Below are 26,540 nucleotides of genomic sequence, written 5' to 3'. Positions count from 1 at the left end.
ATCATACATACATTGGCATCACCTCTGGTCTTTAAAGCCTTTAGAAATCTGGAACCTATCATGTTAATGACTGAGACATGAAAAAGCAAACGTTTTGTCTTGGAGGGTATTTGTAAGATTTATTTTGAAAGCCTAACATAAATTTTACACATAACATTTTCTGTCATATCTTTGGGTCCATGAAGGTTTACTTGGACCCTACTCCCAGTATTAATCTCAGATTCATACTTTATTGTCCCCAAAGGGAAATTTGCCTTCACAAATCTCCTTAATCTCCCTAAACTGTGAATAAGCATTTTTTTGTTGTTGTTTTGAAGAGAGTAGCTGAGAGCTTTGTTTTTGAAAGTCTAAATTAATTCCCTGTTGATCTCTGTTTGGTCTTATTAGTAATGTGGAACCTACTTTTACAACGATGTAACAATTTAAAAATAAAGTATATTTTTTTCAAGAGTATCTTTTGTAGTGGCTAAATCATGAAATGCAACGGTTTTAGTTTGAAAGGCGAATCTAATCCCTGTTTTAATGACGGATTAAATTCTGTTTGTACTGTAGAATCTACTTTTGCATCATAATAGAAATATTAAGCCTTTATTTTGAAGAGCTTTATTTTGAAAGTAAAAATTATTCCCTTGTAGATCGCTGGTTTAGGCCCATTAGGAATATGAAACCCATTATAAAAAGCTAACATACAGGTGTATCTCAGTGTATTACAATATTGCAAATTTCATTTAATTTGGTAATTCAATTGTAGATTTATTGCACACGGAGTGATATTTTTCAAGCTGTTATGCAGAATTTGATGAATATGGCTCACAGCTAATGAATACAGAAAATTAGCTTCTCAGAATATTAGGACATTAGAGAATAATTATTTTTTAATTGGATTTCTGATATAAAATTGTTGACCTACTAAAATGTAGTTCATGTGCAGTACACAATGTACACTCAGTAGGTGGTCGGTGCTCGTTTTGCATGAATTACTCCATCAGTGCGGCGTGCCATGGGGCGATCAGCCTGTGGCACCGCTGAGGTGTTAGAGAAACCCAGGTTGCTTTAAGAGTACCTTTCAGCTCATCTGTCTTGTCGGCTTCGATGTCTCTCAAACATCTTGACAATCGTCCATAGATTCTCTGTGGAGTTTAGGTCAAGTGAGTTTGCTAGCCAATCAAGCACAGTGACACTATGGTCATTAAAGCAGGTATTAGTAGTTTTGGTTGAATGGGCAGGTGTCAAGTCTGGCTAGACAATTAAATTAGTGTCTCACTATTGTTTGACAGCAGAAAGAAGCATGAAGTCATCTAAAATGTCTTGGTAGATGGCTGTGTTAACTGTGGACTTCATAAAACACAGTGAACCAACAACAGCAGATGAAATGGGGCACTAAATCATCACTGACTATGGAAACTTCATACTGGACCTCAAGTGACTTGGATTGTGAGCCTCTCCACTCTTCCCCAAACTCTGGGACCTTGATTTTCAAAATTTCAAATGAAAATTAAGATTAATCTGAAAATAGAACTTTGGACCAGTAAGAAGCAACACTCCAATTTCTGCTTTCCCTAGCAAGATCCTTCTAATGTGGTCTCTGGTTCAGGAGTGGCTTAACAAAAGAAGGGGTACAGTTGTAGCCCATGTCCTTAAGTGGCTCTTCTGACTTCAACTGTGGTCCACACTTTGTGAATCTTCCCCAAAATTATTTAATGAACTTTGCTTTAAAACCTCTCAAAGCTGTTGTTATCCCTGTTGCTTGTGCCCCTTGTCCACCACACATTTTCCTTCCACTCGACTTGCTATTGATACTCTTGGATACAATACTCTGTGAACAGCCAGCTCTCTCCGCTGGACAGCAGTTTCAGTCACCAGTATTCTTGATGATAGTGCAGCCCATAAAATAAAATGGGCATAACATTTCTGAATTGAAAACCCTTTTTTATTGGAGTTATGTAATATTGTAATTTTTAGAGAAACAGAATTTTTAAATTTTCATTAGCTGTTACCCATAATCATCCAAATTAAGAGAAATACGCATTTGAAATATATAATCTGGGTTTAAACAATATATCTGAGATTCCCTATTTGAATTTAAGAAGCAAAATAAATTAACTTTTCAATTATATTTGTATTTAGTTCCACTGGAGACTCTTATTTTGAAAGGTATTTTTTGTAAACCTAAAGTAAAAAAACAAAAAGATAATAAAAATAAATAATAATAATAATAAGATAATAAGTCTGAGCAGGCAAACATTATTTCACAAAAAGACCTGGGACGCTCTCCATACTTATCAAACACATTTCTTTAATAATAATAATAAGTAGGCACAACAACCTATGTACAAACATTCAATAAATTGTCCATTGTATGAAGACACTTATGAGTTAGTTGTTCACAGTTTGATACTAATCTGGAGGGAAGGGAGAAAGGCAGACATGTCATATACGAGAGCAAAACACTTTACATGTAAGCACCATCAGATTTAATAAGTTAGAGAAATAGAGTGTAACATAATACTGTTAAAAAAGACTCATCAGGCACTTGTGCTTCTGAAGAGATGATGTGCTGATGACGTTTTTGTCGCTTTGATGTACAGCCAATACACCAGAGGGCAGATTGTGACTTTTCTGGTGGAGGAAGAGAAATGGGCTAAATTGTACAGGAATGGCTGAGAAGTTGGGAACAAAGCATCACACAACAGAACCGATACAGTAGCAGACAAGTCAAGCAGGTAAGAAATTGATCAGTGGCACACTTACAGTGGAGTGGAGAATGAGAACAATCACTGTCAACAAACATGGTAAAACTTGTTCATCAATCTTATTAAGATCTTGGAGCAAAATGCAGACGATGTGCAGAATTCAGATTTTGTCAAGTTTGACCTGGATTAATTTCCTCAGTCTTGTTATCAGTGGTAGCAGGAAGAAAGATTCTGGGCTAAAAACAGAAGTCACCTGTTGCAGATAAAGCATCTGAGATGAGACTTTTAGCTGCTCTGGTGGAAATCTTAGCAGTCCGTGGTGTTTTTATACGTTCAATGGCAGAAATGTTAGCAGCTTGCCAGCCGGAGAAAGGCTCAGATGGGGAAACAATGGGCTCAGCTAGTGGTCTGTTATGTGCCAGCAGGTTCAGAGTTGTTGTGGCACTATGATTGGTCTTAGAGGCAGTTGTGAAAAGCTGGATGTATGCAGATAAAGCAAAAGGCTAGCACCATTTTATGAGACGAGTTGTTTTATCCCCTTTAAGCCCTAAGACAAAGCTGAGGCTTTCTAGCGACTTGTCTTCCACTAAAAAGGCACCGGTTGAGAACGTGCTGAAGCTGCTGTGTAAAGAGGTTGGAAGATCTTCCTCATGTCAGTCCTGACTGGTTCTTCTCTTTTCCAGTGTCATTTTGAGCTCCTCATTCAGTGCTGTAAACAGATGGAAACACTCTGAGGCCAAATAACGTCTGACTGAATGCTGCGGGTACAGCTGACATACCGTCATACTCACTCTGGGTGAGAGGTGAAGGGGACAGGATAAGTCGCCTCATCGGGTTGGTGGGCGAGGCCGGCACCGGTGAGGTCAGGGTACGACGATCCGCAGCCGGGGACCGGGACAGAGGGCTAGTGCACCAACGATCTGTGTAAAAAAAAAAAAAAAAGGGGGAATATCATCGCAGATTATCTCTGTCTGCATGAGGACTTCAGCAGCTAACCTTGTTTTGGAGGCAGAGCAGGGACCCTGGGTAGGGGGCAGGAGGGGGCAGTATGGAGGATCTTTTCTCCATTTTCATCATTAGCAGAAACATATGCTGAGAAATGAACAAATTTAATTTGTTTAGTCTCATAGATCACTTACAAAACTTGTATAAAAGGCATGAGATGGAGAGAAAATGTGTTTTGTGCGTTTCCGCGTTTCCTCACTGATATTCTCCTCGTAAGGCTCCTCCAGAAGAAATGGTTGCAGAGTGCCTGCTGTCTTCTCAACCAAGGCGTCAATGACATCATGTAGTGTTGCACAGGGAATCTGCAGCAGGACATCATCTTTCTCATCTTTTCCAAAAGCAATTAGGTCAAACTATATTCACGTGTTCATAAATAAATCCTATTGAGAAGCTGTGGCCAGACTTGAAATGTGATGTTCACAGGTGCTACCCATCCAATCTGACCAAACTTTAGCTATTTCGTAAAGGACGATTCAGATAAACTAGACTCTCCAGATGTGCAAAGCAGGCAGAAAAATACCCCAAAAGACTTCAAGCTATAATTGCAGTGGAAGCTGGTTCTGCAAAGTATTGACTGAAAGGGCTGAATAATAATGGACACTACAAAAAGGAAAAAAAACATTTTTCTTCCATTTAATAATTATTTTCTACTAAACGATGGTCTATTACATAAACAATCCCACTAATTTACACTGAAGTTTGTGGTTGTAAAGTGAAAAAAATCCCAGTGTTGAAGATGAAAACTATGAAAACATGTCACTGCAAACACTGTAAGTTGCATTCATTGTCATTAAAGTCTAAAACTATTCCTAAAACAATAACCTAAGAATCTCTCACTTCTCCACAGTCAGCGGGTGTGTTGTACAGTCACGCTTCCAGTTTGCTGCCTTAAACTAACCACAGTAGGAACATAAATCACTCTTGCACTGCAACAGCGTGACGTTAGAGTTTCCACAGGAGCTGACTTTATTCCTTATGAAACTTCTCATCTCCCATGTGAGACTTCATGGTGGTATTTTGGCTTGAGTGGGAATTCATTGCGGATATTTCTTCATGATGCCCTCAGACATTTACTAAGATATCATTTGAGCTTCCTGGCTATAAATGCATACCTTTCTAATCAGATTTTGCATCAAACTATAAAGTAAAACTGTGCCCAGATTTGTATGGATTGTCCCGCTAAACCTGTAATAAAAACCTTCATGTTCATTCTGTTCAATAAGCTGGTTTGAAAAGGCTGGGCTGGAAATGGGCACGGGGTGTATGCCGCCATCAAGTTGCTGCTTTTAAGAAGATGCCAGGGAAAACATCGGAGTGACTGAAAGTTTCTCCAGCTGCATGGTGCATGGAGTACTGCATCACTGCTTCCCCCACCACGTTACTCAGCACTGTGGGTGAGCTGGCTGAAAGAAGGACCTACGCTCACTTAAAAGATAAAGAGATTTGGTTGTTTCAGGACATTTTTTTAATGTCTCAAAAACCCTGGAAGGTCATGGTTTGGAAACTAAAGGAGGACTGCTCATTACTACGGATGAAATAACACTGTTTGAAGCTAAAGGGAGGTCTGTAAGCAGCTGGCTGCAGGCTCTGCGGGAGCAGATAGCCCAGCCAAACAACCAGCTAACACCAGTCTGCTGTACTTGTTTTTAGTAATGCACTGAGAAAACAACTAGTTACCATCAGATGTTAAATCATATGATTAACATTTGACTGAAACTAAAAACACAATCCTTTTTTAAGATCATTGAACACCCCGGCTAAATGGTTGAGCTCTTTGGTGTGGACGTTTTTACAGATGGAAGAACACTAAGTTACTGAAGATAATGAAAGGAAAGGATCACTGGCTTCAAGAACAGAGGGATCTGATAGATACAAATCTGGACAGTCAATTAATCTAACCTTTTCTTAATTAGGTTCAGGTTTCTGTTCTGGCTGAAGACCCTCTCGTTCTGAGCATGGCATAAATCTTTGCATCCATTCTGTGAAACCGAGGCCTTTATACTCAAGATGTTAATACCATAAGAATCTCACAACAGCCCTGAGCTACAAGCAAGGCCGTTCAGGCAGGTTAGGTAAGTGCATTAAATAAATGTTCTGACTGCTGATACTCAGTGATATATATACTTTTCCTACTGTAAAAACCGTGTCATTTATACTAGTCAGATTTTCAACACATTTTTAAGAACCTCTGCCAAAAAAAATAAATCACACTTACAGGATTTTCTACATCAATAACATAACCACCTTGGTCCCTCTGAGTGACTCTGTAATGTCTGAACACGGACCTGGATGTAAAAGTAGACAACAAAACGTAGATGTCGCATCAGAGATTCATTTTTGCCACTTAGACCTCCATATGTTTGGTGTTGGTTTACCCATTGAGATCCTGTCGGGTAGTGACAGCCAGAGAGCATCCATCCCGGCCTGGACGGAGGAGCATGTTGCCACAGTCCGGGTGTCTTTCCAAAAGGACCTCAGCTTCTGTGCGCGACACTGGACGAAAACACCTGTGGATCAAAAACAATATATGCTGGGGATGAAGTGTTTATAAAACATTTTTCTTGTGCCGCTCAGAGAAGAAGAACTCACGCTGGGATCTCTCCCACTAAAGGAACAGAGAGGGGCGAAGGAGGAGCTCGCCCAGGATTGCGAGTTCTCCGTCTGTTCCTTTCTTTTTCTACCACCTCCTTCAGTATTTGGAGCTGCCCTGGCAGTAACGTGAGACTGGATGGGACATTCAGCTACAATCCAAAAGAACAGAGAATATTTGCATTACGGCACTATATAAAAAGATTCTGGTAAAGAAATGCAGGAGGCTGATATTCACATCTATAACAGAGTAGAGGAAACCCTTCCACAGCTCCCGGGCCTCTAAGTTTGGTGCCTGGGGGAGACAACAACACAATTAACCTTTAAAAAGGTGTTTTAAATATAAAAAATATACAACTAAGCGTGTGAGTCGAGAGGTATACTGTGAGTTTGATTTCTCCATCCTTCATGCGCAGAATGAGTCTTGCTGCTTCCAGGTTTCTGTCACGGCTGCTGTCATCTTTGAGGGATACAAACCCGCTGAGGTCCAGCTTGTCCACATACTGCTCCACATACACAAACATGTTTTAGTGTCAGCACACTGCAACGCACTAAAGACATACAGAAGAAGGTACGAAGAACTAAACTTACATGAGCGTCCTTGGCATTATTGAAGAAATACAAAGAGTTTCCACAAAGGCAGGTCCAAAGCCTTCTGGAAGCCTGTCAAATAAACAAGAAGACATGGGAAAAAACATGGATGAGTTGTTGCAATAGAAGAGATGTTTTCCACACACAGCTACATTTATTCACATCTCTAGTAAAGATGTTTAAAAAGCCTTAAAACAAAGTTATGTTTTATATCAGTAACACAATCTCTCAGAGAACGTTTTGGAAAATCCACCCTTTATTTTTTTCAAGTTCATCAGATATTCTATGAACTTCTACTAGAGAAATCCATAACACTCTCTAACCCTGTGTTATAGAGGAAGTAACACAGAGGTCAGTTTCTTTTAGCCACTGGCCAAATCCCATATTAAACAGGTTTCTAGGATTTCCTTCTTTCACCTCCGGAATATTGCTAAAATTAGAAAAATCCTGTCCAGGAGTGGCGCTGAAAAACTAGTCCATGCATTTGTTACTTTTAGGCTGGACGACTGTAATTCTTTACTATGAGGATGTCAAAAAAAAGCCACAAAAAAGCCTTCAGCTGATCCAAAACACTGCAGCAAGAATTCTGATGAAAATTGAAAAAGAGAGATCATATTTCTCCTATTTTAGCTTCCCTCCATTGGCTCCCTGTTAAATCCAGAACAAAATGTAAAATTCTCCTCCTCACATATAAAGCCCTTAATGGTCTAGCTCCATCATACATCAGAGATCTGATTGTTCCACATGTTCCTAACAGAGCACTTTGTTCTCAGACTGCAGGTTTACTGGTGGTTCCTAGAGTCTCTAGAAGTAGAATGGGAGGCAGATCCTTTAGTTATCAGGCTCCTCTCCTGTGGAACCAGCTCCCAGTTTTAGTCTGTGAGGCAGACACCCTGTCTACTTTTAAGGCTAGGCTTAAAACTTTCCTTTTTGATAAAACTTATAGTTAGAGTGGCTTAGGTTATCCTGAGCTATCTCTGTAGTTATGCTGCTATAGGCTTAGGCTGATGGAAGACATAATCCCTTTCCCTCACTCTGCTACATTCTCCTACTACTCTCCAATTTTGTGTTATTTGCTGTTATTTTAACTTTTAACTTTATGTTCTCAGATTTTTCTCTTCATAGAAGGTAAATCTGGCTGGCTCTGTGTATAGCTGTGACACCTTCTTGAAGGGGCCATCAGCTGAGAACTGCTTAACTGCTGACAACAACTTAATGTTAACTTTCTATAGATGATACACTTGGCCCTGACTCCCCCCTAGACATAGCTATTGGCTGAGGTTTTACTATGACTAACTGTATGTGCTCTCTTTTATACTCTAGACTTGAAAACTGGCTCAGTGTTTATCCGCTTAGCTATCTTTCTCTCCTAGATTAAGCCACTAAAGAAGCTACTACTTCCTTTAACGTTTTACTTTACTTTCACATTGAAAGTTCTCCTGGATCAGTGCTTCTATGTTGTTTTCGGTTTATGTTCTGTTCTCTCAAACCGTCAGTCAGTCGTGGCAAATGGCCACTCACACTGAGCCTGGTTCTGCTGGAGGTTTCTTCCTGTTAAAGGGGAGCTTTCTTTTCAACTGTCGCTACATGCATGCTCAGTATGAGGGATTGCTGCAAATGTCAATGCAAGCAACTGTCCACTGTTGCTAAATGTTCATCCAGGAGTGAATTCTGCAAGTCACTGACTCAATGCAATCTGCTGGGTTTCCTTAGCCAGAAAACCTTTTTAACAATTTTAATAATAAACAGAATTTGAATGCATTGTTTGATAACTAGGATCAGTTGAAATGTATGTACCTTACTTGGAACCTGTATGATTTGTTTGAACTGACTTTGTGGAGTGCCTTAAGATGACATCAAGGTGTTCAATGACATCCGTATAAATGCAGACTGTGGAAGAACCACAGTGCTGGTATTATTGGACCTTAGTGCAGCATTCAACACTGTTGATCACTCCATTTTATTAGAGCGCCTGGAAAACGGTCGGCCTTTCTGGTACAGCACTCAATTGGTTTAAATCCTACTTGAAGGACAGGGACTTTTTTGTGTCAGTAGGTAACTTTACATCAGAGAGCACAAAAATCACATGTGGCGTTCCCCAAGGGTCCGTCTTGGGGCCCTTCCTATTCAATATCTACATGCTCCCCCTAACTCAGATTTTAATAAACAACAACGTAAGTTATCATAACTATGCAGACGTCACACAGCTATACGTTACGATGTCACCAGGTGACCTTGAACCCATTCAAGCGCTGGGTAAATGCTTAGAAGAAATCAATGCTTGGATGGGCCAGAATTTTCTTCAGTTCAATCAAAACAAAATTGAAGTAATAATCTTTGGACCAAAGGAAGAGCGTTTAAAGGTTAGCACACAGCTTCAGTTAATACAGCTAGAAACCACCAATCAGGCTCGAAATCTGGGTGTAGTGATGGACTCTGACCTGAACCTTCAGAGGCACATAAAGACAGTAACTAGGTTGGCCTTCTATCACCTAAAAAACATCTCCAGGATTAAAGGACTAATGTCTCAGAAAGACCTTGAAAAACTAATTCTTTAGTAGAATTTATTACAGCAATAGTGTCTTCACAGCTCTTAGACAGCAGCAGTTGATCCAGAACGCTGCTGCCCGCGTCCTCACTAGAACTAAGAAAGTGGAGCACATCAACCCGGTTCTAAAGTCCATACACTGGCTCCCTGTAACTCAGAGAATAGACTTTAAAATACTTCTGTTAGTCTATAAATCACTGAATATCTTAGCACCAAAATACATTAAAGACTTGTTGTCAGTGTATCAACCACCCAGACCTCTCAGGTCTTCTGGTTTAAATCTACTCTGCACACCCAGAACCAGAACTAAACATGGAGAAGCAGCTTTTAGATCTTATGCTCCACTAATCTGGAATAAACTCCCAGAAAACTGTAAAAGCGCCAAAACCCCAAATTGCTTTAAATCAAGATTAAAAACTTTTTTGTTTAGATTGGCCTTTGAATGTGTTATCTTTACATTAGTTAAGTTTTCAGTCCAATTTTCCTTTCATTTTTTTATCCATCATTCTATTCTCTTTATTTTTTGTAATTACCTCTGTTGTTTAATTTTCTGTATAATTGTAATGTTTTTCCTTATGTACAGCGCCTTGAGTGCCTTGTTGCTGAAAAGCGCTATATAAATAAACTTGACTTGAGATGTGTTGTGAATTGGCGTTATATAAATAAACTGAATTGAATTCACTGGCCTCTTTTCTGCCATCAACACTCCAAGCGTGTTGGGAGGGGAAAAAATGTATGCATTTGTAGAAAAGCATCTCTAAGTACAGTAAAGGATCTGTGGTGCTGTGGGCCTGTTTCTCTTCCAAAGGTTCTGTGAAACATTTCAAATAAAGCTTGGGCATTAAATTTAAATTGGTTCATCACTGGGTCATTAAACAGGATAATGATCTAAAACATATGGGCAAATTAACACAGAAATGTTAAGAGACACAAAATCAGCCACCTCAGCCCCTATATAAATACTATTGAGAACCTGCGTATTGAACTGAAGAGAACAGAGCATACGAGAGGGTTCAGGTCAATGAAGAGAACATTTAAAGAGGATTGGTCAAAGCTCACTCTCTGTCTTTATGCTAAAACCTTGTAAAATTTAGAAGACCAAGTCCTGTCCTGTTAGCAAAAAGGTGGATCTTAAACTGAAAGCTATTTAGACACCTTTACCCTGGATGCCAATAAGTGTAGCCAGCTGTCTAATGAATGTGTCCTATTCTGTCATTCTCATTTCCTGTCCCAAGAGAAAGATAGTTAAAAGTCTCAGCTGCTGCCAATCTGGGACTGGTGGATCCCTGCAATATCCTGCACCTGAGCCAGTCTCACATTACATGTCTGTATTGCGTTAAAAGGAGCATAATCAGTGATGGGTGGGCATGAAGAAGAGGGGTGTCTGTTTTTCACCTCATATATCAAGTAAAAAAAAAAAAAAAAAGGCAGTAGAATCTTTTGAGCATATTACACATTTTCACTGCCTCACTAAATAGTTCAGGATTACAGGTGTCTAAATCTGTATGCATTGCTTTCTGTATGATGGAGATTTTGCAAGACTGACACATTCGTTTGCGACATCTAGAGCATATAATGTAATGACAGACAACCATGGATGGTTCTCCAGTTAAGACACGCAGCGTTTTGACATCAGCTCGTATTCCAGGATTCCCAAGGATTTCCGTGTGATTAGTTACGGATTCGCAGCCATAATCTCAGCTTTCATGGTAGACAGAATTCCCACACCGCCAGCGTTCAGACTGCCTCGCCCATCCCAGCACAATAAGGAAGTTGATAGATACCGGGGAATGGTGGACCACGGACTGTGTGGCAAGCGGGCGGCGGCGCACACGAACATCGCACACCGACGACCAGCTGCATGCCCGCGGGGCGTGGGGATGTGGTGGACTGGACCTACCTTTTCCTTCGGCCCTCGCTTCTCCAGGTAGCCCTCGAAGTAGCAGGGTGGCAGCTGCGACCGGGGCCCCCCTGTGCCGCAGCGCTGCCTGACGGGTGCTGCCGCCATGAGTGTCGCAGGCTGGGCACTGATTGAGGACAAAGGGGCTCTGAGTAATTCGGGGACTGACACGCCTTCCCCAATGAGATGGTGTGGCAACAGCCCAACAGCTGGGTGAAGCGGGCTGCTGTCTCTGGGGGGTCATGCGGACATGGGTGGGGTGGACCAAATGAAAAAAAAAAAAAAAAACGATTGTGGGAATATCCACTTCATCATCAAATGCATGTAAATAAGAACTGCAACAGGGATGTCCGGAAATAATTCAAAGGATTACTTTCCAATTGAAAACCACTCACCGAGGGGGAAACGTATTTACCGTTTATTGAAGAAAATGAACAAATATAATTCATAGAGAATAAAACACAATACACAAGATTACATATTTAGGGTAGTATAGAGGTAATCCACGTATTTTGGAGTTAATCCAGGATAACCCCGACGTTTACCCTCCCCGAAGCATCACAGTTACAGAAACAAGGTACTGAATGAATCAAAAGCTTTTTACAAAACACATACAAATACAAACGAGATATATCTTTCACAGAACATTTCCATTAAAGCTGTTAATACTTCATCAACATTGCAAAGCTGATACATAATAACATAGTAATGTTAGATGCTGCACTGCTATGGCTCTGAGCCGCTATAACAGCAGCCCACAAAAACTGATCTCAGCCCTTTGTTCCACAACGTCATTTGTCATCTAGATGATCCAAGCTGAGCTGCAGACCTTCTGCCTCACTTCAAGGAGTTTTGGTTAGTGTAATGAGGCATGTAAACCCACAGCTGAACCACAACAAGGGTCCTAGACATACCACTAATAACAGACACATTAGGAGGTCTGTAGGACAGGCAGTGGAGACATAATTTAAAGTATGCATACGAGACTGAACATGAGAGGCACAGTGGGGTTGGGACACGACAGATAATGAGGAAAGGGGGGCAGGGGTAAGGGGGCAGGTGATGAATAGAGTGGTGGGGGAGGGCAAAATCCACTGCTGTGTTCCATTTTCTGCATAAAAAGACCTGTCTGTTCCACTTGCACTTTAAATAGAGATGGCAAAAACCGAGCGGTGCAGGGGGCAGTCTAACAAGAGGATCATGACAAGAGGAGAAAGTTAGCATTTTTACAAACGGCATGAACCGCGACAGTTTATAGTTTGCTTGTAATAGGCTTAACTGGAACTGAAACCAGTGATTGTGGTCAGATCTTATTTGTAAATTCTGTGCACAATCACTGGGAGATAGCATCCTCCGTCAGATCTGGTGCACAGTTTACGTCTGAAAGCAGAGGCAGGTACAGCAACGCCAAGCTCACATCATCATACATTTCCATGCTCCAAATCAAAGCAAAGCCTACACAAAGCTGAGGAGAGCAGAGCATAGATGGAAAATTCACAACAAAAAAACGTAGTGACACTGCCAGCAGCATCAGCTGAGCCTGAGAAAACAGACAAGCGGACAGAAATCATCATTGTTGGCTTTGGTGAAATGCTGCTCATTATGTAGACTAAATCAACATCGTCCTTTTGTTCATGAGGATTTTAAGTTAAATTAGACTGAATGAAATACAGCTATGTCTTATGACTAATAACAGAAAACTGAACTGGAATTTCAGAAATATGAGCAACTTTTCTTTGGTATTAGTATTTTGAAACATAATTGGAGTGTGTTTAAAGACCAGAATACAGGTATTTATATAGGAACAAAACATCACAAAAGATAATTATGGTGCCTTCTATTTGTATTTGCAAGTTGGATTTTCCAAGTTCCCAGTCGGAAATACAAAAAGATTCTCAGTGCAGCCCCGGATTCTGCATCCAATATGGCTGCCGCACATATAAAATGTAGTGAAAGTTATAAAAAGGTATAAAGTTTTTATTTCTAACACAGTGCTGAGAAGCATATATTAGTCAGGTTCGTTTAGGGTATAGATCCCATAAAATTGAGATAAATTCTTTGCAATTAGCTTGTATTTAAACAACAGTTAGCACCACCACAAACAGAAAATCCCACTGGTTTTCCAACCTGCAACTAGAATCTGCTGAGCTCGGTGTGACACATTCCCCACATCTTAGACAAATGTAATGCAGCATAAGTGTGATAAATGTAATAAAGTGGTGGATTTACTGAGGATCCCTGCATTAAAAAAAAAATAAAAAATTCAAGGCTTTTAACACAAATACAAAGCCAAAAAAATTACCCTTTGAATAGAACCACCAGATGGCAGTATAAGATTGCTCTTATCAAACATTTGAGGCTAATGGGTCCCTGTAGTGTCTTTTATCTTATTGCTCGTCTGTCGACAAAGATGCTAAAACTGTACAATAAACACAAAATCATGTTGTTTAGTTCCAATATTTGCAGTATACAGAACAAGATACTGTGTGTTGCGACTAACGTGCATGAAACTGGATAAGACAGAGTCGTTACACCTTTAGATACTGATGCACATCTAACAGATGTTTCTTTCTGTTTGTGCACAAAGTGCATAGGTGCAAAAAAATGTTTTCTAAAGACTCAGGATATGGCAAATGCACTCAAATATCATGCGTCGTTTTACTAATTGAACCAATGGTCCTTAGTGTTCTTATGTTTGCAAATCCATTCAATCTTGATAGAATAGGAAGTCTCACGTTTTTACTAAAAAAAAAGTAATCCCAAAGATACAAAAAATATTTAATTTCCTATGTTTACGTTTTAATGCTAATATTTCTTAAACCTCTATCTTCCCAAAAAGATGCTCCTTTCCTGCGTTAGTGTGGAAGGGGCACAATCACTTCCACATAGTTGGTGGGAAAGTATCCAGATTTTTTGCCGAGCCTTCCTTCAAACCAGTTCTCGTCGATTCGGCTGACCAACATGATGATTTCCCCCTCTTGGAAGCCCAGCTCGCCTTCGTTTTCAGGGTTGAAGTCATACAGGGCTTTACAGCACGGCTCCCCTGTATGCAGACATGGGCAAAGAAGGGGAGATGCAAGAAGGGAAAAAAGAAAACACACGTAAGTCCAGGTATTAAAATACAGAAGTTCAGTGTCGACCGGAAGTTTACATACACTCATAATCTGCATGAATGGGATGTTAATTTTCAAGACGGAATGATTATAAACAAAAACCCTAAATACTTTATGAGACAGGAATTCAGTGGAAAAGTTTTAATTTGATGTGCATTCTCTCTGATCCACTCAAAAATATGCTTACAGGCTCAAACATATACATACACCCCTACTGATATTTGGAGAAAAGTCCCTTAGCAAGTGGCAGAGAAACCACGTGTTTTGCATCCATCAGCAAGCATTTGCATAACATTTGAGCACCATTATTCGCCTGCTAAAACCTGTTTTGATGTGTGTTTGGCATCAATGCTCAGATGGACAACTCAGTTGTGTCGTAGTATGAACTTGATGTCGATTTGAGATAAAGTTGGAAAATGTTGAGGTAGTCCTTATTTTTCCATTTCTCCTCCCACTTTGTGCAATGCACCAGTACCACTGGTGGTCCAACAGGCAGCATGATGCTCCCACCACTATGCTTGACAGTTGGTACCATACTCTTTGACCCCTTTAAACATTGTGCTTCTTGCTGTGGCCAAACAGCTCAATCTTTGTTTCAACTGACCATAAAAAAAAATTTCTCCATAAGGCATTTAAGTTTCACAAGTGACATCAAGTCTGCCAGGAGCCAACAAGAGTGGTTACATTTCTGTCTTTAATTATATCAAAAGCTTGTTGAGGGCTACTGAAACTGTGTAGTTTTAACCACATATTTCAAAGTGTGTATGTATATATTTGAGCCTGTATGTATACTCCTGACAAAAATAGAGAATGAAAACTTATTGACCTAAATTCTCATTTTAAAAATTATTTGAAGCTCTTTCTTTTATGATCAATCTACAGCAGAGAAATAACAGGTAAAATAAATCCCTGAAACCCAGAGACTAATGCAAAATTCATGGCAGTAATATGTGTATGTACACTTCTGACCCTTCCCCTTCAGCCTGGCTGGCTTTAACAATTTCAGCCACATGGTGTCACTAGTGTTACATTTAAAGGGGCTCAGGAAAACAACATGAATGTAAGGTATTAAAGAAGAGGAAGTGAAATGTTATGACTTATTAGTTATCAGACCGTTAAAAGAAAAAACTTCAGAAACTCAAAATCAGAGCAATGATGGGGCAGGTTTTTTACATTTTCAACAGTAAAACATTATTTTGAGATTCAGAAGCTTCAGTGGTCAGAGAAGAAGTCCTCAAATGTATAAAATTCAGCCAAATTGACACACTGTGAATCAAAAACTTGGTTCGGTGACTAATAAATCAAAAATAATATAATGTGAGCTGCTGATAATTTTATACATCTGAAGAACAGGTGACACAGGAGTAGTAAGCACTTGTTCCCCTTTAAGGTTCTGCTCAGAAATTATGAACATTCAACAGAGTTAGTAAATAGCGTAACAGCCAGAGAAGTGCATACATGTCACTGCCACACTCATGTGCAACAGATTAAATAAATCAGTGAAGTTTTGTTGTTAATTGATAGGTAATCTTCTTCTGTCCACTCACGCGGTTTGTTCTTGATGGAGGGTCTTTGGACGGGTGGAGGTGGATACTGTGCTTGGGCTGCTTAATATTGCAGAAAGGGAAATAAATCTGTCAGAAGACCGATGCGGACGTGGAGTGGGCTTTTCTAGGAATGGGCCTTTGCACATACTCTCAAAGATCAAGTAAAATACACAAAATGAATTTTACCAGGAGGAGCGTATGCTGGAGGGCTCACAGAACCAGGTGAATATCCTCCATTTGAGTGCTCTGTGTCTCCGTAGTCAAAGGATTGTGCGGGCTTAGGTTTGAACTCACGCTTCGGACGGGATTGAGCTTCGTTCACCCTGCAAAGAATCAAAAGAAAAACACAAAAATTACATATCTGATCTCAGTGCAAGTGAAAAAGATCATTCTCCCCAATCAGAGGTTTATCCAGCTTGCTCTGGGTTCTGAAAACATTTGGCTCTTAGTGCCCTCCACTCTGGCTCTTGATAAGTTGCAGTATTAAGGACAATGTTTTTAGATATACACCTTTATTAACAAGGCTAGTTCCATGATGTGAATTCCTGCTGCAGTACATTTTTTCTATTTGAGTACAAACTGATATTTTATAACGACCCTGATAAGGACCACATTTGTCCGTTTATAAAGTGGGTTTCTCGGTACGTCTGAAGGTTATTTTTCGTTGAGATTTTTTTGTACCTGCTGGTCCTGTTGGGGCAGAGCAGGTCTGAAATGTGAGGACATATTGCTGTTCACTAATTGGCCGTATGAATCCGTGAGTAGAACCGTATCATTAAACTGTGGGGGAGCATGCATAATCTCATGTCAGTGTGTTTGCATGTAAATTTTAAGCTTTAAAATCTTTGTAAGAGTTAGAATGTCAGAACTGCAGTTTGGTTAACTGAAGAAGAAGAAAAACAGAGTTTATATAACTAAGTTACAACAAGGTGTGTGGACATTCCTGAACAGCTGGGTCATGGTATCAGAAAAGAGGAGTGGAGTTAATTTAGCTGAACAGGAGCCACAGGTACAAAGGTTGTAGGTGGAGAACTGCTCTAAGTCTGCCCACTGTGTCATGTTGCAGCTTTTAAATAAAGGCCATAAGCATCAGGAAAAACAATATATATATATATTTTTTTGGTGTCAAAGACCTGAAATCAGATGCTGTTTATTTTCATTATATGGAATATATTATTTATACATACATTTTAATTCCACAGCTCACTCTAAATGTGTAGCTGAGGGATAAATAGTAAATATTCACCTCAAAAGTATTGTATGTCACAAATTAATTATAAAGTTTTCATTTCTGAGGACAGCACTTTAATAAACCAAGCATATCGTTTCCCAACGACAGTGAAGGAGCTGACCTTTCTCTCAGCCTTCCGGTGACCTCCTCCAGGATCTCTGAGGCCTGCCTGTGGTACTGCAGCAGGGACTCCACAAAGGCAGACAGCTGACTCACCTGCTCCACCTACACATGAATCAGCAGAAGAACATTTTCAAGTAATGAAGATAAAATTAAAAGAAATTTAAAAAAAAGTAGAACTAGTTTTTCATCTTGATTGTTTTTCCATGTTTCTTAAAGTTTCTTTTCTAAAACCATGTGTTTATCACATGAACCACAAAGGCTTCATTCATTTGGAAGAGAGATGAAAACAGTAAGCAGCAGAGAAAAATCTGGTTTGACAAGCTTGGCCTGTAGCAAGTCTCCATGGAAAAAAACAGGGGCGGGTCAGCTGATCCAGGATGTCCCTAAAGATACCATGCTAACTCACTTTCAAGAAGCATGCATTAAAAAAAACACAACAAAAGCATTTGATGTCATATATAGAGAGAATACAATGTTAACGCATTGGTCAGACATGCATTCTGATTTAAACCATGTAAGCAATAAATGCTTCTATGCACTATTAAAAGTATCACATTATGTTAAATATCCTTTGTTCCCTTTGCAACACAGGGGTACTATATCAAATACCTTAAAACACAGAAGTCTTTGCAAGCATATTTACACCCCCCTCCTTTTTTTTGCCTTTTGTACCTAATAATGTCCTGATCAAGACTGTAGTTCTTCATACTGATTTGAATTGTCATTTTCCAACAAAAACGTCTAATACATAAGCCAATGAAATAACAATAAACATGAAATCCTCATGATTAACATGGTTCCTACAGCTTTTTCATAGTTTTCCATAATCGAATTTCTAGATTTTACTTGCAGTTTGTACATCATTTTGGCCACTTAAACATTTATCTAGCTGGATTTCGCTCTATTATACACCAAATTTGTGAAGCCACACGATGCTTAAGTTGGCTTCCAGTGTGGCACTGTAATCAAGGGCTATTCCACTACATTTTTCACATTTGGTCAAATTTAGATCGGCTCCAATTTTAAAATCAATAAAATCTGGACTAGATTATCAACAACAAAGACAGATTTCTTAAATTGGTTTGGGATTCATTTTAGGTTTGTAAAAATCTCTAAAAGAATCTCCGTGCTTTGTTAGGTTTTTAAATGGGAGAGGTAAAAGAGCCCCCGCCCTGTCTAGAAACGGGTCCGGTCTACAACCCTGATCCAACAGAATTTAGAGGCTAAAGGAGCAGTAGATTTTTGAAGCTGTTTTTTATGAGTGTACATTTATCTGTGGGTCTGGGCAACCAAAATGTTTCATTAGTTGGACAAAAACTGAACTTTTAAAGTGTCAACTCAAAGATGAAGAATATCACCTTAATATAAATAAAGATTATTTTTTTAAATTTAAAACAGACTAAAAAATAAAGCCTGGAAATTCAAACATTTCTCCATATTCAGCTTTCTCTTTTCTCTACCTTTCCAGATTTGAAAGATGATAAACATCCCGTTGAATACTTTGCCAGACAACCTAGGAAAGCCTCCATAAATTACTTTCCTCATATTACACGGATAATAATACACCATCATATGGAAGGCAGCTTCTCTGTGTCCAAGTGCTTTAGCATGTCCTCAATGACCTGTTTTATGGACTTCTCTTGTCACTTTGTTGTGGTTAACCTAAACATCTTTTAACTAGCTTAAAATGAAAGTTTATGTGATATCCATGTAAGTAAAAAAAATAAATGACTGAAAAAAGTCAGGACGGTTTGCAGACTTACATCAGTTTCCAACAGATTATGCATGGAGCTCTCAGCCAACTCTTTGGACTCGTGGAACTTTTCCAGGGCCTGCCTAATCTCCTCATCTGGGATTTTACCTTGACGTTTCTTTTTATAATCATAGTCCAAACGGCGACCTTCCAGCTTCTTTAAGTGGTGCTGAGGGTTAAACACACATAATTAGGAGGGTGACGATAAAAGTGTCATTTGAAATAAGTGAGACTTGATTGTTTTTACTTTCGATTACACCTGGGTTATAAAGTGCAAACCTCACAGGTCAAGGCTGAGCCTGAATGTGCAGAAACATATTGCACCAAATTCTACCTGAATGTCTTTGATATCCTTCTCAGCGACTGCCTGCAGTGGGTCAATGAAATTCTGCTTCACGTCGATATCCAGAGAGTCTTTGACCTCAGCCAGCCTCTTCATTGTCTCTCCAACATCCAGCAGAGCTCCACCTAAAGAACACACACAAAGAGTAGCAAATTATGAGCCAATAATAAATCAGTAGCTATTTGCACAAGCAGTCAAGATGTAGAACCACACATTCATCAAACTGCTCCCCAGCCGGGGCTGAACAATGTTACACGTAGAACTCTTTCACACTACGCCACAGACCTCAGTGATTTTATGTGATATATCAAGACACAGTATTGCATACCTGAAGTGGAAGGAAAAGGGATACATAGAATCACTTTTTTCTCATTAATTAAAATCTGAAATGAATGAAATCCTTTTATATTAGGAAAAACAGTAGTTGTGCACTTCCGAGACTAGTATTGATGGATGAGTGACCAAAAAAGCAAAAAAAAAAAAAGCCAGAACTTCAACTTGCTGCAAGGCATGTAGAGGATACAGCAAGCCAGGGATGAATGCTAAGGCATTTGGTCCATGTGCAAAATTATTCCCACATCAAAAGATGGTGGAGGCAGCAGCAGAAACAGGGAAAATGGTCAGAGTTGATGGCAATATGGATAAATCTAAAAAGACACTCTCCTCCTAGCAGGGAGAACCATAAACATACAAGTAGAGCTACAACTGAATGGTTTTCATCAAAGCATATTCATGCTTGAGAATGTCCCAGTCAAAGTACAGACAGAAACTCTTCATAATCTGTAGCGAGACTTGAAAATTGCTGTTCACTAATGCTCTCCATCCAATCTGACTCAGGCGGCGCTATTTGCATAAGATCAATGGGCAAATGTTTCTGTCTTTAGATGCACGAAGACCGTGGAGTGAATGTAGACTCCATTTACCACTTAGGTGACTTCTAAAGCCAATCAGCTGTACTACATTTTATTTAGGTTTATTTAGGACCGCAGAGAGGGCTGAGTACTTTGTAGTAATAATTAATTTGTATTTATAAAACTGTTTGAAAACCATATCTCATTGTCTTAACAATTATGACCTACTAACCATTGGTCTATCATATAACATGGCAATAAAATACACTGAAGTTTGCAAGAGCATTATTTTCTGTAACAGTCCATTTGATGAAAAATGGTTAAATTTTTGCAATGAGTCCAAAAATAGCTTCACCTAAAAATAGTGAATAAGCAGAACAAATGAAAGTCCCCCAGCTGCGGGAAAAACAGGAACATTTGTTTCAGTTTTTAATGTGCTGTGATTATGGATTCTGCCTTTAGTCCAACTCGATCAGCTGGTTGCTTTTCTCCAGTTTCTTGTCCTGTTCGATACTAAATCTGAAAAAGAGCGGCGCTCTAAATATAGTTGTTTATCTTATTGGGAAACTGAGTGAAGCTACTTTAAAAATGCCCTGTTATTTGGATACAACTGGAAAGCAAAAACAAACTACTTTGCTTTTTGCTGCTATGTATACATGAAATGATCACTCATTTAAAGTTAGGAAGTTCACTGCCAAAAGTCAGTTAAATGATCAAACACAAAGGGAAGTATGAGAGTTCAGCACTTCCCTCGTCCTCAAACTGAACCTGCCAGTCTTACCAAAGTTATTGTCCTCGCCTAGATCCCGTCCATATTTATTCATAGACTCTCCCAGAAGCCCCTCCGGCTGGGGATAACCAGGACTATTCACCTGCCCACGGATTTTGGACACGGTGTTGAGCATGGAGAGCTTAGCTCTCGATGCGGGATTGGGCTGCAGGTACTCTGATGTTTTACTGATGACATCCACAACAGCTTTGCTGGTAACATCTGCTTTCTGGTGGGACATGGGAAGACAAAAAAAGAGACTATGTGTCAAAGAATCATCAGGGACATTATTTGATAGTGCAGGGTATTCCCATCAAATCAAAAATCCCAAGATGACCCAGTTAAACACGCTGTAATTACCCTTTCAAGTTCTTTAAAGTCCTCATTCAGTTTGGTTCCTTCTGCACCTCCAACCTTCTCACTCATCATCTGTGGAAATAAAGCAAGACGGATTACGTCCAAAGATTACTGCAAATAGAACATTTGAACTTATATATATATTGTTCCATTAGCGATTAACAAGTAGCAGCATAAAAACCAGCAGAAGTAGGTGAGGGTTACCGTTACAATTCGACATTGTATTGCTCATACAGTTTAAACTACTTAGATTCCCTCGTTTCTGACCTGATTATGTTAATGAATTGTTTCTGAATAAGGACAGGTCATTGAATGATAAACGTTTGATGAACGTTTTAGCATGAAAGAAGGTCCCTATCCTCTAATAACTATTGCAGCTCTGCTAGGATGGCAAGCCTAGAAAACAAACTTATTCTTTACAAGCGAGGCAGTTGAAAGCATGCCCATGATTTTGTTTTGGGCATCAAAGCTCAGGGTTCCTGCACATCTTTCATTGTAAAATTTTAGATTTTTTTCAAACTAAAATTTCAAGATTTTTTTTTCTGTATTTTTTTAGAACATTTTGAACATTAAATTAGAAAATATTCACCTTGAACTTCTTGAAAGCTCCTTTTATTTGTAGGGTCTGCAAATCACAAACCCCACAATGCTAAAACTGGCTTGAGATTTTCCACCAGGCGTGGATGATAAAGGGTCATTTTGCAGCTGCAAAACTACTGGAGTATCAATTCTTTCCAAAGTCTTAAAGTTTGAATTCACATCCTGCAAAAGTCACCTACTCAACAGATTCTTTTAGAGACACAAAGACACCTCCTTGGTTCAGGAACAAATATAAAGACTCCATGATTGTTTCCATTCTTAATTTCTGACAAGTAATCTTTCTGTACTGGAAGCAAACTCCCAACCTCTGCATGCGGGACCGACTGCTGCAAGAACTTTTTCTTGAGAACTCCAGTTTCATGTGAAGGTTTTTCTTTTCCATCAGGTCAGCACATACATTATAGTCTCCTACATGACAACCACAGCCCATGGTTTGTTTTACTGTGCAAAAATGTTACTTTATACACCAACGCACCCACACAGTTCACAGCCCAAAAAGAAGACCGAATATGTCCTCATCTAGACCTTATTTAGGTCAACTCATGGAAACTTTCAGCACCACACTAACGCACACATCTATCCGGTCAATTTAACCAGACATGGACTAAAATAACCTGATACCAGAACACGGTTTACTGGATTAGTATGCAAAAAGTTATTATAAGGTATAAATTACATCAACATATAATTTTATCTTTTTTAACAAAGCTACAACTGTTTGGCTCCTCACAGACGTGTGTGGATAGAGTCCCCTACATGCAGTCTGCAGGTGCGTGCGTGCATCTGTGCACGCTACATTACGTCAAATATGTCTAGTTCAGCGGTCGGCTTCGTCTAATTTACAGTCTCAAAATGAATGTGGCAGATGAGGCGTCTGATTCACTTTTAATCGAGCCGAGATTATTAAAGACCTCCAAAAGCAAAAGTGGCTTAAAGTATGGAAGTACTTCAACTTAGGTGATGATAAACAGGGTTTCATTGCAGACCACAGAAAGAAGAGCAACATGCATGACTTGGAGCAAAAGAGACAACATTGAGGGGATGCTGATGATCGAACAGTGGAGACAAAGCCATCATAAGTTATTTTTAAAGTTGCAGAATGAACACTATGTCAGACAGAGGTTCTGCTACATTTCAAGTGTTTATGGTAACGTTCAGAGGCACGTTTGATTAAATATTCTGTGCCTTCTAATGTTCAGACTATGTGAAGCCATTAAAAATCAATTATATTTCATCTGATTGGAATCCCATTTAACTGCGTTGACTATATACTTAGAGTCTCTCATTAGATTTGAATTGAAGGTTGCGAAATAAATTCCTTTTCTCATATTTGACATTCTAAATACTCAGCCTTTTTTATTTGCAGAAAGCATGAATAAAAAGTTGATTTATATTTGTTATGCTGGAGTTGGCCGTTTACACATATATTTTATATATTAAAGGGCAAATCTTTGTTGATCATGTTTTTACTTTGTGGTATGAAATAAACAAAGGTTTGTCATAAAATAAATTAGTCGACAGCTTAATAAAAAAACAAAAAAAACAACGTAGCTCTGAAAAAAAAAAACTCTGCTAAGGTTGATAATACAAAGTTACATTTTCCGTCTTTATGGACGTATTGCTACTGTTGTTGGTTAACTTTATCTAGACATTTTGAGAAAGGTATTTAAAGCTGTTATCCAAGTATTTTTTATTATGAAACCAAACTATTCTTGCCAAAAGTTTTTTACACAAGAATCTCGAACCAGCTACTTTCTATTATTACCATAACAAGTTCCTGTCGGGCAGCTTTCATGCGAACCCTTTTATATTCCCTTCATCATTAAAACCAGATGAACAAGTTAGACATTTTTTTTTTTTTTAGGCATTTGCCGAAAGTCATCTGGATGTTAAACGGATCCATTTCTCAGGGACACAGCATGCCTCGGTATTTGGTACTTCAACGTCCAACACTACATCTGTACTAATAAATCCATACTGCAATGATAAAGCTATACAAGAACACACCTTCAGTACAGCCACCCATCACTATTACTAACGTACACTACAAAATATGACTCCTGGAAAAACCTTTAACCTAGAGGAGATATGGACAGAAGTACAGATGACTCGTTCATATTTATTGCTCCAGTAAACCATTCCAGTGAATGAGCTAGAACAAGGACAGGACCTCATTTAAGTTGAATGAAGTCACCATTACCACATCTGCAGTTTCCTATGAGTAACAGTTAAGAATTTCTTGGGTGAAATCATTAAATTACATACCAGCTGTAAACAGCACTGATTTTGAGTTTCTACCCATAACAAGACACATGCCCACTAAGCATGGAGCAGTTACTTCATTTTTATGATGTTCGGACAAAAACAAGCAGGTGTTGCCAGAATGCTGCCGTCAAAACAAAGTCTATTGGTTTGCAAGTAATAACATCCTGGAAGCTGTGTTTACATAATTAACACCCAAGCATTTAGAAGCAACTCAAAATAGTGTGACCAAACAATAGCAACAAAATCAGAGCCATAAATGCACTGATGCTGATGAATCTATTCTGTGGTCCAACGCTTCAATAAGAGAAGGCATCATTAAATGACTTGGCAAAAATCTTCCTTTTATGTGTTTGGATGTTTAAAGTGACAATCTAGGCCTGCAGATGTATTTGCTGCTATAAGCAACCTGTATTAGAGGTTTACATAAACATGACATCAGTCAGAGGAAGTTATGAAAACTGTTGAATACAACATATAGACCCAGCCCCTTTATATTACTTTTTTATCCTTGTTGAAAATAAATAATAAACATCGATCATTTAACACCATTCCAAATACGATTGTTTTTTTTTTTTATGGCTCTAAATGGTTGGGGCTCTTGCGTCATAATATTACCTTAAATGTCAAGCAACGCTGAGGATAAATGTGAGATAAAATCTACTTTTTAACCCAATCCCTGTAGACAAAACTAAAACCCCATTGTTACAGCCATGTCTAAAACCCTCTATGTCTGATTTAGGAGATAAACAGATGGTGCTAATCCTGCGTACTCTGGCGCTAATATCGTGAGCATTTGGTAAAAAAAAAAAAAAAAAGAAACTTGGTAACAAACTACAGAAAATTAACATCTCCAATTAGTTGTATATTTATCAATAAACTGTGTTAAAACACAGCACTAGCTCCAAAACGAAGAACCCCAAGCTAAATCAGAGACACATTAATTAACTAAGCAGAGAAGAGCAACAAAGTTTAGTTAAACCTCAGATTAGCATGAGCTAATTTTAGACTCATTTAAGGGGTGGTAGCTTTTAAGTGTTTAGTTACAACATTAATTGCTGTTTTCGCTTATTCAAAGCCTTTACCAGGCCAGAGAGAAGTGTTTTAGTTTCCGAAATCTATTTCTACTTTAGTTGACCAACTAGCTTTAAGCTAGTGCAGTGAAGAGCAGCGAGTTATGGGAGCAACTAGCTAATGTTTAGGAAGACAGCCCGTTTACCTGACTGGCTTTGAAAAATTGCTTCTTAAATCCTGCGACCGACATTTTTCAGAGCTTCCACCTGGTCCTCTTTCGGGAAAATGTGTGCTAAAAGGCTTCTGGGAACGAAAACGTCCTCGAATCAGACGAGAAAACACGTCTCCAAACTTTTCTCGGCGGAGAAGAAACTTGCTAGGCAACCACTATTTCCTGGCTTTAAGTGTGGGAGGCTCCGAGCTGCTTCAAAACACACACGTAGACAAACAGTGGGTCGGTCCCATACCTTCTAAACCCTATTAAACCAAAAAAATTCACCTTATTACGTTGATCTAGCATGCGAATATTTCAACAATTTTATTTATTCTGTTATTATTTCCCCAAAAATACTAATTAAAAGCAATAAATCATTTCCAAAGGATGTTTATTTTAAGAGAAAATAACCACATTAATCTAAATGTCTTTATGGTCACAGATATATTTAACGAACATTAATGACCGTTATTAAAACTATTTGTTATAGTGAAAAGCATGGCTGTACAGTAAATAAAATAGGTGTTTGTTGTTGCAAGAATAGTGCCCTGAACTGAGTGACCCCCCCAGTAACCACAACCATGTCCTCTAGTTCACAACCCTGTTAACAGCTGCACCATCAAATGGAAAGACACCGCAATCGGGCCAATTATCACTTGATAGACTCTAATCTATGATTAGTAGATCAAATGCACTTTTTTTCATTTTTCTGTCCATTAAATGCATCAAAACTCAGAATCTTACTGTTTTTGTAAAAAAAAAAAAAATCCTCAATCAAGACCATGTACTTAAATCAGGTAAAGTTCAGTGGAATGTGCTTTGAAGAATAAATAGGGATAATCTTGTATTTCCTATTCTTTTTGCTGGGTTAACATCTTCCATCCAGCTACGCACCAGTCCACAAATCTTTTTTTTTTCTCTTTTATATGTTATAGTGCTTGTACAATATTGGTCAAAACTTGAATGAGTAAGCCAACAAAACTAGAAATCAGTATTGATCAGAAGTGGAAGTGGTGAAATGTTTTGGTTAATATTTC

The 26,540-nt window shown here is 38.9% G+C and overlaps 2 protein-coding genes across 4 annotated transcripts; both read right to left on the bottom strand.

The window, feature by feature from the left end:
* Positions 1–2,276: 2,276 nt before the first annotated feature.
* On the bottom strand, positions 2,277–11,559 carry stap2a (signal transducing adaptor family member 2a). The gene is made up of 11 exons (XM_047368245.1): positions 11,327–11,559; positions 6,879–6,950; positions 6,671–6,790; positions 6,526–6,582; positions 6,288–6,439; positions 6,074–6,205; positions 5,914–5,983; positions 3,898–4,000; positions 3,690–3,785; positions 3,485–3,613; positions 2,277–3,402 (listed from the first exon to the last, which is right to left on the bottom strand). The coding sequence occupies exons 1-11, from the start codon at positions 11,432–11,434 to the stop codon at positions 3,347–3,349; spliced, it is 1,095 nt and encodes a 364-aa protein (XP_047224201.1). The 5' UTR covers positions 11,435–11,559; the 3' UTR covers positions 2,277–3,346.
* A 170-nt stretch (positions 11,560–11,729) lies between these two features.
* Positions 11,730–25,705, bottom strand: LOC124869956 (endophilin-A2-like). 3 transcript variants are annotated; one of them, XM_047368242.1, is made up of 9 exons: positions 25,495–25,705; positions 21,417–21,485; positions 21,069–21,285; positions 19,428–19,561; positions 19,104–19,262; positions 17,339–17,442; positions 16,173–16,309; positions 15,987–16,046; positions 11,730–14,369 (listed from the first exon to the last, which is right to left on the bottom strand). In XM_047368242.1, the coding sequence occupies exons 1-9, from the start codon at positions 25,537–25,539 to the stop codon at positions 14,182–14,184; spliced, it is 1,113 nt and encodes a 370-aa protein (XP_047224198.1). In that variant the 5' UTR covers positions 25,540–25,705; the 3' UTR covers positions 11,730–14,181. The 3 variants fall into 3 exon arrangements, with proteins under 3 accessions (XP_047224198.1, XP_047224199.1, XP_047224200.1); XM_047368243.1 differs by having other exon boundaries at positions 15,987–16,043; XM_047368244.1 differs by lacking the exon at positions 15,987–16,046.
* Between the last annotated feature and the right edge of the window lie 835 nt (positions 25,706–26,540).

The sequence above is a fragment of the Girardinichthys multiradiatus genome, chromosome 6 (genome assembly GCF_021462225.1).
Source record: "Girardinichthys multiradiatus isolate DD_20200921_A chromosome 6, DD_fGirMul_XY1, whole genome shotgun sequence".
Classification (NCBI taxonomy): domain Eukaryota; kingdom Metazoa; phylum Chordata; class Actinopteri; order Cyprinodontiformes; family Goodeidae; genus Girardinichthys; species Girardinichthys multiradiatus.
This window is presented reverse-complemented; position numbering and strand designations above follow the sequence as displayed.

Bases quoted from the DNA above. Each gene is read 5' to 3' on its own strand.
- stap2a (XM_047368245.1), bottom strand. From the start codon at position 11,434: ATGGCGGCAGCACCCGTCAGGCAGCGCTGCGGCACAGGGGGGCCCCGG. The intron at 3,614-3,689 runs GTTAGCTGCTGA...TTTTTTACACAG, and splicing joins TGCTCTGCCTCCAAAACAAG to ATCGTTGGTGCACTAGCCCT. The intron at 3,403-3,484 runs GTGAGTATGACG...ATCTGTTTACAG, and splicing joins CCCTTCACCTCTCACCCAGA to CACTGAATGAGGAGCTCAAA.
- LOC124869956 (XM_047368242.1), bottom strand. From the start codon at position 25,539: ATGTCGGTCGCAGGATTTAAGAAGCAATTTTTCAAAGCCAGTCAG. The intron at 19,562-21,068 runs GTAAGACTGGCA...TGTGTTCTTTAG, and splicing joins AGGCGAGGACAATAACTTTG to GTGGAGCTCTGCTGGATGTT. The intron at 16,047-16,172 runs GTAAAATTCATT...TGCAATATTAAG, and splicing joins TCCAGCATACGCTCCTCCTG to CAGCCCAAGCACAGTATCCA.